Source organism: Drosophila hydei, unplaced genomic scaffold, assembly GCF_003285905.1.
Source record: "Drosophila hydei strain 15085-1641.00,03,60 unplaced genomic scaffold, DhydRS2 tig00000211-arrow-pilon, whole genome shotgun sequence".
Lineage (NCBI taxonomy): Eukaryota > Metazoa > Arthropoda > Insecta > Diptera > Drosophilidae > Drosophila > Drosophila hydei.
Window position 1 is genome coordinate 1,256,843 of NW_022045685.1, and position 12,176 is coordinate 1,269,018.

Consider the following 12,176-nt stretch of genomic DNA (forward strand, 5'->3'; position numbering starts at 1 on the left):
TGCCGTAATGTAAAGTTTACTTAGTTTTTGAGACAGACATGCAATACGGCAAATATTTGCTAGATGGCAAACCAGTTGAACAGCACCAAAACACATCGAATGCAAATACAATTTAAAATCAACAACAATTTGTATTTATTTATGTAATTATTTTATTGGCTTATGCATAAAATGCAAAAGCCATTCGAATGCTTATGGCCAAGGTTCTGGGCACGTCTCATGCGAGACAAGACGACGCCAAAACAGTCAAGCACCGCACTTGACCAAACAGTAGACCACAGAGCAACAAACACACTCACATACACATAGCATCTACACATACACACACTTAAACGTATTCAATATCAAGCAAACACAAAATGCAAAACGATTCAAACAAAAGCAAACGGCGGAAGCTAAAAGGCAAAAAGCAAAAAGCAAAGTCAAATTTATACACACGTGGAGGGGATGGTAATAAATCAACAAGAAATACAAACAAAGGTAAGAAAAACAACAGCAAACAAAGCGGCTTAATTGCTAGTTGCTTTATTGTCCAAATGCATTTAGCTGAGCTTCACTCTGCAGTGCCTACAAGTGGAATAATACAGCCTGATGTTCGGCATGTCAGTTCATTTTATCCTTGCTGTGTGACACTGAGCTTTCTCACCGTTGCTACCGTTGTGACTGGGGCTCGTCCATGTCACTGTCCAACTTTCGCTTTCTATAGCGAAACGACGCGCTCTGACATTGAACTTCATTAACCCGGCCTGAATGCGGTACAAATAGCACGAGAGATGGTTAAGCGAACAGGTTTTTACCTTTAACGAAAGACTTGAGCAACGAACTTGCCGGCTTATCCACAAGCGCCACCTACAGCTGCAAACATAGTAACGCATGTGGCGCGCTCTACCGGCTAGCTCAAATACTATCTAAATCAAGCGCCATCTGCAGCTAACAAGATCAGCGAATTGCAAGACGCAAGCAAAAGCTTAAGCAACGAAGTTTCTTCAGTATGCCGCCCTCTAGCGTTAGCTAGCCAAATATATTGAGCTCAAGGCATAGCTTTTATAGAGCTATACAGCCAGATTGCATAAGCTTTAATTTAAAAAAACCTTCTTAAATATATTTTGTATGAAGCAATTATTTATTTTTCGTTTCGGTAATCCAATTTCTTGTTAACAGAATATTCTTAATCGTTCCACCAGCCGGCACCACCGCGAGAGCCGCCGCCAACTGAGGAGCTAGCTCCATGGTTCACTGAATATTCAAAAGAAGCTGGATTGCCCCAAGCATTGCCCGCACCACCAGCACCAGCGCCTTGCCAGCCACCAGCACCAGCACCGCCGCCATAGCCGCCGCCGCGACCGCCGCCAGCACCTGCTCCCTGCCAGCCACCAGCACCAGCGCCAGCACCGCCGCCGCCATAGCCGCCACCAGCACCAGCTCCCTGCCAGCCACCGGCTGCAGCACCGCCGCTAAATCCGCCAGCACCACCATAGCCTCCGCGTCCACCACCAGCGCCGGCGCCTTGCCAGCCGCCACCACCAGCACCACCGCCATAGCCTCCGGCAGCAGCACCGCCGCCATAGCCTCCGCCTCCACCACCACCGCTATAGGCGCCAACACCGCCTCCCTGTCCACCAATGTGCACCTTTGTGTTGCCGTGCAACTGCGAGACATGCGAAGTGAGTCCGGCACCATTTCTGAAACCACCACCGCCGCCGCGTCCTCCACCAGGCAGATAGCCACCGCCACCTGCACCGCCGCGTTGTCCAGCATTAGCTAGGGCCAAGGTGGCCAGCAAGCAGACAAATACCTGAAAGAGAAAGCGTTAGTTGGCTGCCGGCCAAGCAGAGTCCTTTCAATGCATCCTTTTACCTTCATGTTGACAAACAAATGATTTGTTTTCGAAGTTGGTTGATTGTTGTTTTAGTAGCTCTCGGGGCGCTGCTCCAAAAGGTTGTGATGCTTCTTGGCTGTCGGGCAGCACAATTTATAGCTGAAAATTCCATTCGATATTGCTAATGATCTTCGACTTCTAATGGAAAACATATAGGAAAAAATAAACAAAGAAAATAATGAATACAAAAGAAGAAAACAAAAATATCAAAAACTTAAAACATAACTAAAAACTAAACCATGACAAAAAAACATAAAAGATTGTTTCAGGTGCCGCACTTCAAATACACTACTCAAAGATATTGAATCTATGAATTTGATTTATGTTTTTAGATTGGAAGACTGTGAGTCTTCTCCTGTGAGCAAAGGTATGACCATATATAAGGAAAGTTATATAAACCACTGTAAGGACTTATTTATTATATCTTTAGCTGCCTTGAGGTTTACTGTTCCTAATACTAGAGTTATTTACATCAACTATGTAGGCACTGTCTTAGAACTTTTCCGGCAACATGCTATAGCCCATATAGATAAAAATCTGGCTTAACTGCTCCAATCCCAGTCCATTTTACACTATGAAAATGATCGCATCTCTTTGAGATTTCCCTCTCTCTCTCCCTCTCCTCTCTCTCCCTCACTCTCTATCTCTCTCTAAGCCCTTCATCTTGTATCGCAACATGGCTAAAGTTCTTCTTGCTTGTCTTTCAGCTCTCGCTCTGGCCCTCCCTTTGCCCGCCCTCCTATATAGCAATATAGCTGATGTACTGTCCGCAGTAGGGCATTAATTTCGATTTGGATTTGCTTTATGCTGTAATGTTTATCGCTCGATTCTAGTCGAGCGCCATCCATTGCTGAGTGGCTTTGCAACGCAGTGTGTGTTGCCTTTAATTAAAAGTTTGAAGACAAATTAAATGAAAAGAAACACAAAAACACAAATTAATTGTTGGCTAAAAGACGGCAATTAGACGGCAATTTGCCTGCGGCGCGCTTTGCGTAATCTGGCGCGCTGCTTGGCTTAAAAGCAATGCCGACTAGACGCCGAGCCTGCAGTTGAAAGTTATGGCTGGAGATTTGCGCATTGCGCATTGCGCTTACGCCGCGTGGGCCGAGGATAAACAACACAGCTGCCAACAGTGTGTCTTGTTCCCTTTCCATTCCTACTTTTGTTTTATATTTTTTTTTAAGTTATACCTTTTTTTGAAAGTGAAGAGCTTTGATGATGCAACCATATGCTGAAAACTTCCCGAAACACTTCAAGCAATTGCAAATGTTAGCAAATGCTGCAGCTGCCATACAAATCTAACCGTGACAGCTTTCAAGTAGCCTCGGGACTTGATATAAGCGCGTGAAGAAACTCTACAAGCACCTGGCCAGTCTTTAGCTCGGCCAAAAATCTACTCATTTATTATAAGTCCGTCTACTCAATCCTTTCTCAGTTATATATTTGGAACATTTCTTTACACATTTAAAGCAGATATTGATAAGTACTCAAGACTTACTACTTAATTAAAACTTATTCAAATATTATAATATTGGTAAACTGGATTGAAATGAAGTTGAAAAGTAGACTGTCCAAAGTTTGTGTCGAACGAAATATCGAAAATTAGTTATCGAAATTAATATTATTTATTATTTTAAAATTTATCAATGGTCAAAAGTCGAACAATTATACGGATAATAATAATGATAGCTAGAGACAAAGGCAAAAGTAGAAGCAGAGGCAGAGCTAGAGGTAGGGATACAAGCAGAGACAGAAGTAGATGCAGGGATAGAGACAAAGACCCAGGAGCAAAGGAAAGAAACAAAGACAAAGAAACAGGAGGAGACAAAGAGGATGATGCAGAAATATAGGCAAAAAAAGAGGCAGAAGCAGATAGATAGAGGCAGAAAAAGAGATAGATACAGAGATAGGGGCAGAAGGAGAGGAAGAGACAGAAGTAGAGAAAGAAGCAGAGAACGAAGCAACGACAGGGATAGAGACAGCTACAAACAGAGACAAAAAGGCAGAGGCAGAAGCAGGTATAAACTAAAAGGAAGTTATAGTGTCATAGTAGATATACTATATATAGAAGCAGAAACATAGGCAGAAGCAGAGGAAGAAGCGGATGCAGAGGTAGATGCAGAGACAGGAGTAGACGAAGATGAAGATGCAGGAAAATAGGCAAATACAAAGGCAGATTCACAGATAGGAGCAGAAGCAGAAACAAAAACAGCGGCAAGGGCAGAGGGGCATAAGCAGAGGCAAAGCCAGAAGCTAAGATAGAAGCAGAAGCAGGGGCATAACCAGAAGCTGGAGTAGACAAAGGGGAAGAAGCCGAATAAGTTACGGCAACAGAGACCGAAAACAAGAGAAGAAACCTAAGTTAAAAGTCATGAACGGCACCAAGGCAGAATATAATTCTCGGCCATCTAAAGGCTTAACTGATAAGCGGTAAGTGGTCAAAATAGCTTCAGTATCCATTCCAGATTGCCGAATATAAAGCTTGACAGTTGCAGCAGTCATGTTAACCAGAATATATTCGTTCACTCAGCCGCCATTGCACAAGAAAACAATTTAGTTGTAAGATAGATTATAAGTGTTATGGGAATCAAATGGTTTTAAGCAGTTCGGCTACATTAAGAACCGTTACATATCGTTATCGATAAGACATACCGTTTTATCGATACGCTAAGCATGCTCAATGACTTCTGCAGCGGAACCACTTAAGCAAATTGACAAATTATTAGATGCGCTCAATTTGAATGTGAGCAGCCGAAAGTCCAACAGTAGCCGCCGAGCTTGATCTGCTCATATTTCATATTTCAAAGCTCATATTTTATAGCTTTATAGGGTGTATCGCATGCGCAGCAACTCGCTACTTTCTTCAGCTCCCAATGAAAGCCGAAGAGACTCTCTGTCACACGCGCACATTCGTCCACTCTCTCCATCTCTCTCTCTCTCGCCATTTGGCTCTCTGTGACGCTTTTACTCTCACTGCAGCTGGCAGGTGTTAGCTAGACAAGCGGGCAGCCGGCTTGGGTGAGAGCTCTCTCCCCATTTCTCGCTCGCTTGGCACGCTCTCTTTCGCTTGCCGGCGCCGCTTTACATGCTGTGGGCGCTGCTGTCTCTGTCGCTGGCTGCTTGAGCCGGGCTTCATTGGCGCTGCTGCAGATTTGGCCAAATCATTCCGTTGGGAAGTTGGAACTGGGAAACGTGTCTGACGGATCGCTACCGGCCCCGGTTCACAGGCAACTCCATCGTCGTGTCGCTGTTGTCGTCGTCAATGTTTTCGTGCCCCAAGCTGTTGCAAGCGCGTGCATTGCTTACAAGCTGTTTGTCCGCTTGACTTATTGCCGTTACGTTTGTTCGACGACTGCCAAAAGAAAAAAAAGAAAAAAAAATTACCAAAAAAAAGGAATCTTTGACCCCAAGACGTTGCAAGTTGCAGTGCTTCTGCCAGAGCCTGAGCCTGTTTCTCCTATTCGTGCGCGCCTTTTGTATTTCTGTTTTGGCGGTGTTTTTGTGTGTGTTTTTTTTATGGTTTTTCGTTTTTAGTTTTTATGCAACATTCATTTACAACACTGCGCGCAATGCGATTAATTATGGTTGGCAAAGTATGTGCAAAAGCCACTGGAAAATGTTTTGTGTGCGCTAATGTCGACAAGTATTCAAAATAGTTGCTTATCCATGTCTAACAAACAACAACAACAACAGCAAGCGGAATAAAAAAGCAACAAGTTCAACAATCATTTAATTATTTTTGCAAACAATTGACGCAGCCCGATTCAAAAAAGGTTAGTTTTTTGCAATATCTATTTGAAGCCTGAGTTCAAAGCACTTTAACATTAATTTGAAAATAATCAGGAAGACATAGCTGCCTTTAGTTTATTTTTCAGTTTTTAATTTTATAATATATATGTAAAGGAAATAATTAAGGAAAAATCTGTTGATTTTGTCGCCATTTGTTCCACTTCGAGTCCCTGTTCATGGCCATGCACTTGGTGCTCGAAACTTCGTCTGAAGTGTGCGCAGTTTTCTATGAAATTCCAAGCAAGTCCATCATGTCTAGCTGCCGTTCATGGTCTATTAATTGTTGGTCTGCCGATTTTCTTTTTAATACTCATAATTCATATATTTGGCTGTAGGTGTTACTTTTTATGCGCGCCCAATAGTCCGTAATTGCAGAAAAGCTGAGAGAGTGAAGCAAGTAAAGCGCAACAGACGTTGCCCTGCCGCGGGCCTGGACCAGCCGGACAATCAGCTGGCCGGGCCAAGAGCAGTTCCTGCCACCCATCGAATCGAAATTGAAATGAATGTGAGAGATTTTCGCGTGCCTGCTAATGCGATTTGTTTCACACATTCGGTCGCGATGCCAGTGCCGATGTTTTGTTTGGCTTCGTGTTTATTTCTATTACAATTTGCGTGCAGAACAAAAGACTTAGGCAACGAACTTGCAGTAACATGCTGCTGGAACGCTGCGCTTGCGGTTTTTTTCTGTTTTCTTTCATTTTTTTTTTGTTTTTGGGCAGCCGCATTGCGTGGCTTTCTCCACTTGACAAGCCCAATGCCGATTCTAAGTGCCACTGCTAATAAGCCAACACCAACAGCGGCAGCAACAACAACATTGTTGTGCTGTGACAGGGCTTGTGTGTGGGTCGTCTTCTTGCAGCGTTGGCAGCTGGAGACGAAATCGCATGTTTGCTCACTTGGAAAACAGTTGCTGGCTGCGAAAACTGAACTAACTGAAATGCTATTAATTGCCACTCGCACACACACACACACACACACACACACACACACACACACTGGCACACACGCAACTAGTTGACTTTCATTGTCTTTGCGGTTTGCCGTTTGTTTAGCTGACTTATTATGCCGTATGCTTTATGTCTAATGCTCGGTTGCCTTTGTCTTTGACTGCGGCTTCCACTCGGTTTTTACATACGCGCCAAGTTAATCACACTTTTAACTCCATTTCGCATAATACTAATTTCATAATTTGCACCGCCACCACCCGAACGCACTGCCAACAGACGGCTGCCCCAGCGACAGGCACATTGAGTTGTCATTCGCTCACATTTTCACTTTTCTTCTCTCTGCCACTGCATTTAAATAAATCTCCTTGGCGTCAAGTTTACAATTCATTAAACATAAGTGGAGCTAGATTTTCTTTCGATTATAAATATATTTTGTTGGCCAGTCTCTTTGGCTTGCGTTTGCGTTTTCCCAGCCAGGAAGCTGTTGGGAAATGTTCGCTCGAGGGCGGCCGCTGCTTAGCACCTCTTCCTGGGCGTCGTTGACATGCCCATGAGCAGCGCTCAGCTAGCGGATCATAATTGCATAGCACTCATTCTAAGCATCTAGCTATCGTGTAACCATCGACATCGACACGACGCAGCACACATCCAGCCACTCACCATGTTGATGTGCTTGCTCATTGAATGAGCCGTGCCTAACTACTTGGCTGGGTACCATGCATCGTTCAGCGTGTTTGCTGCGTCAACCTATGTGAAGTGAATTCTTTTTTTTTTTTTTTTTTTTTTTTTTTTTTTTTTTTTTTTTCGTTTTTATTTCTTTATTTTGTTGCAGCTTATTGTCTTAGACTCTATAGCGCATTTAGCTCTAAACCTTAACTAATGGGAGGGCAGATATGCCAATTATTCTGCACTTGTAGCTACTATCTTAATTAGTTCTAATATTGTCTAGAGGATGCAATCTCTTCAGTCTTCGCCTATTGTTGTTTATAGCCAGGTTGCTTGCGAGATGGTTAGGATGCGCTGCAAGTCTGTCCGCGTATCTTGAACTGTGTCGCCCAATGAGTTCAGCAACTGTGGGAATTGCTAAATCCCTGTGTAAGACTGAGTTTCTTACAAACCAGCTGGCTCCAGTCCATCTGCGTAGTGCTTTATTCTGCAGGGTCTGAATTTTGTTCCTTGTAGTCTTCGCCGAGGAGCCCCATAGAGAGATACCATATACGAAGGTTGGGACAACTATTGCCTTGTAGATGGCGGCCTTGCTGCTGTAAGACAACTTGCTTGAAGCTCTCAGCATCCAGTCGAGGGTTTTTAGCTTGCTTTTGCATTTTGAGGTTACTTGACTTATGTGCGCTTTAAAAGTCAGCCTTCTGTCAAGAGTGATACCAAGGTACTTTACTTTTGAGGCTTTGGGAATAGTGGGCCCCAATGCAACGCTTGGGCAATCTCCTCTTCTAGTGGCGAAGGTAGTATGTACAGACTTTTGTGCATTAATGGTGATACACCACCGTGAAGTGAATTCTATTTGAATAGATTCTACAAACAGAAGCTTGTCCTAGACACTGTGCATTGCGATGATTATATAAATATAATATATATTCTTTGTGAACTTAAATGAAAAGCTTAGGCCTTTTCAAGATACCTAATTCTTATTGGTATTAAGGGTAGTAAATGTAAGCACAGCTAAGTAACAGTTAAGGTTTAATATATGTCTATGTAGAGACACAAGCATTTCTAAGCCAGCTGCTGTTATTTTCTAGTAAATATATGTTTAACGATTTAATAAATATTTTTGAATAGTCTTAGATATTCTTTATATATTTTATGTATTTTTTAAATATTAAATATATATATATATATATTTATTTTATATATATTTTTAAGTAATTTCCATAAATATATTATATATTTTTAAACATTTTTATAAATTTTATATTGCTTATTTATGTGTTTATATTTTTTATTTATTATGTAAAATATTTATATATTTTACTTATATTTATATATATTTCTAGAATATTATAAATATATAAATTGAAATATTTATATATGTATTTTTAAATATTTTAATATTTTATGTTTATTTTTAATTATAATATATATATTATATACATTTTTTGTTTATTTATATTTTTATGCATTTTAAAATATTCTTATATATATACAATTTCATATTTTATTTATAGCTTTTTATATTTTTAAAATATTTTATATATTAATTTAAAACATTTTATATATATATTTATAATTTTTATGTATATCTCATATATTTGATATATGTAAATACATACATATTTCAAAGTTGCAAGCATTCCATCTGACATTTATTAAGGTATTACAAATTCGTCATTAGCTCCGTTTGTTGTTGGTTTTTTGTTATTTGTTGTTTATTTGTTGCTGTTTGTTGTGGCACTTGTGGTTAAGGTGTCTGTGGCTTTTGTTGTTGCTAGTTTTGTTGTACGTGCGCATCTGTCAGCAAATGAAATAGTACGTACTATATAATCAGAGCGCTGTGGCAACCCAAAAAGCCAACAACAAATGACAACAGCAACAAAGCGACTGGAAAATAACAGTTGAAGACAACGCTACAAAATGTATCTTTATCACAGGGGCCCAAGAATGAAAGTCAGCTGCTGTCGCTGCTGTTGTCGTTGCGGCTGCTGCAGCTGTTGTTGTTGTCAGTACCGACAATACACAAAACAGCTAAAGCCAAGTTCAGCTAAAGCCGCATACTTTCATCATTGTTGCAACCGTTTGACGATGAAGCGCAGCGGCTTTTCGGGGGCAGGTTCAAGTTCTTTTGTCCGCAGCAAGGCGATAATTTATTTATTGCAGCCGCATTTATCCCCTGCTGAGGTGAGGGCCCGAGGGAACTCCCCGCTTTATGCTTTATTTCCTTTTTGTATAACTTCGTACAATTCGGCTGGGCAATTAACATAATTATCAATGCTCGACTTCATTTCTCACTCTTTTGGTTGTCGCATTTGTCACACGAATTATGCATAAAATAATTCATCGTCTCTGGTATTGGTCTGACGCTGTTGGCCGCTGCTTTCTGCTCGCTTTCGAATCGGAATTGAAATCGGAATCGTTTAGACAAAACTCCCCATCAGCTACAATTGTCTGTGGCTGTTTTGTTACCATTTCAACATCTCGACAGCAATTCTGGCGCTTTTGTTAGCCACCTTGCGTATGAACCCGTCACCTTCAGACCGAAGCCCGCGGGGCCCGGAGAATGGAGCCATCTGATGAGGCTCATCATCATTTTTCGGCATTTGCCAGTCGACACAATGACATATCGATACAGGGCAACAAATGCAGCATATATCTATATATATATATATATATATATATGAGGCATTGTGGCACATTCGGAGTCAAATTCGAATTTGTTTTTGTATTGTTTGCAGATCGAAAGTGAAATTCGTAGGTGCACATTGTGTGCGCTAATAAAAAAATAAACGTGCAAAGACAGAGAGAGAGAAAGAGAGAGAGATGGGAAATGGGAGACGGTTGGTTAAGTCTAGCCTTTGAGTTGGGCTTATTGTAAAGTGGCATTAACTTTCCAACGATAAAAGTCAAGCATAAGCCCATTAAATCAGGGCCACTCGATGCTTATTGTTGGCTGGCAAAAACCTTTCGATTTTCATCTACAGAGCTCTTTATAAGTGTGGAAAACTTTCGATCAATAAACAGTTTGCTAACTAATAGGGCTTATGTATAAAACTTGACACTTAACAAAAGTGGAAAAGTCGCTGAGACTCGTCTCTAGCACACATTAATTAGGAGTACGTGTAACTGGGTTTCCACCAGCAGCATTTGACCCTAATAGAAACAATTATCAAACGCATAAAAATTCTTTTGAATTCAGTAAATCTGCTGCCTAAGACGCCGACTGATGAATTAGCCATAAAGCAGCAGCGCCTGTCTTGGCTTGACTCCAACTAAGTTGCTTCTTGACCGAGTGTTGCCTCATTCGTCAGACGTCACACGTTAGATGGCAACTGCAGCCGCAGCTCAGCTGTTTGCACGTTGCCATCCGCAAACGGGCAATGCTTGTTAATTAAAACTTAATTGCCTAAGAGGTCAGGCGTCAGCAGATTATGCGATTATGATGTGGGGCCTGTTGTATAGCTTTAATACCCTGCTTTGAGCCGACTCTGACCTATCTGAGTGACACTAAAATCGAGTTAGGTGCTTGACATTAGCTGGAAGAGGATGTTGTATGTTGTGGCACGCCTCGCATTGTCGTGCCTGTTATATAATCACGTTTTGATTCGATTCGGACTACCGCATGGCACATAAAAACCTCTAAGACAATGAAACAACAACAGCAACCAATTTACAGTTTGTCCATTTGGCATTTTAATGGCCATTAGATTTTGCGGTTCAAAGCAAAAAGCAGAAAACAGAAAACAAAAAGGAAAAAAACAAATTTCGCTGTCAACAAAAAACAAACTAAGTTACGAGCTGACCAAAACTGTGAGGCTAACAGAGAGAGAGAGAGAGAGGAAGAGAGGCTGAGGGTGGTGAGGGGAGGTGGGTGAAGATCCAATAATGTTGCAAGCGATTTATATATACTTATGCATAAATAATTTGTTTATTGATTGATCGTTATGCGCCAACTTCGACACTTCCGTGCACAGCGACAGCTTCAGCCGCAGCTCTCCAGCTGTGACGTCTTGGGTCAGCGTCATAAGCAGATCTTGCGCAAGCTTTGCCGGTCATTTCCGGCTCCTGCTGTCATTGACCAAATGCAGACCAAGGCGGCTGACTGCCTGCTGCCACTTTCGGATGTCACGACTTGTTTGCTCTCGCCGCTCTCGTCGCTCTCGTTTGGCTTTTACTTTCGGCCACATATTTGGCAGCCAGTGCTCGCTGCAAGTGGCTTTTGTACATCGCATAATACGCTTTACTTTTACTATTTGCGAAAAGGTTTTTGGTAGTGCGCTAACATGAGCCAGCAGCATAGAAAAACGAACTGGAAGTACTCTACAAAGTTGTGTGGAAAAACCTCATAAACCTTAAAGCATGATAATATGATTTACAACTGGTCCAGCTGATGTAACTAGAAGCAGTAAGCAAAGATAAATGTAAACCGAATCGATGATTGATCCTGATTAAGAATATATAGCTTTGATTGATGTTCTATGTGTCCATCCATGTCCAGACAAGGGCAAGCTCCAACTTGTAGCAGAACAACAATAACAACAGTTCGACTCATTCACTCAAAATAGCTCGCATATGAAGTGTGATATCATAAACCGCTCGCTCTCATCTCGATTGGGTCACTATCATTATCACGCACACTGGCGCAGAAGTTTCGACAATTTTGTGCAGCTCCGTGAACGCATAATCGTTGAAAACGCTTTTAATGACATAATTAGGCGTAGCTTTTGAAGGCAGTCGAGGCGCTGCGAAAGGTGTTATGGCCGCGGCGCTGGGGGAAGGGAAAAACAAAGCGACTAAGAAAACTACAGAAAATAAAAAGAAAAAATTAATTATCTGCCAGTTTGGCAGTCACAACTTGAGCAGAGCTAAATGAAAAATGTATGACAGCGGCG

At 41.6% G+C, this 12,176-nt stretch overlaps 1 protein-coding gene across 1 annotated transcript; it reads right to left on the bottom strand.

Moving 5' to 3' along the window:
* Positions 1-1,168: 1,168 nt before the first annotated feature.
* Positions 1,169-1,863, bottom strand: LOC111603218 (glycine-rich protein 5). The gene is made up of 2 exons (XM_023320715.2): positions 1,858-1,863; positions 1,169-1,795 (listed from the first exon to the last, which is right to left on the bottom strand). Exons 1-2 carry the CDS (start codon positions 1,861-1,863, stop codon positions 1,169-1,171), a joined length of 633 nt encoding a protein of 210 aa, XP_023176483.1.
* Between the last annotated feature and the right edge of the window lie 10,313 nt (positions 1,864-12,176).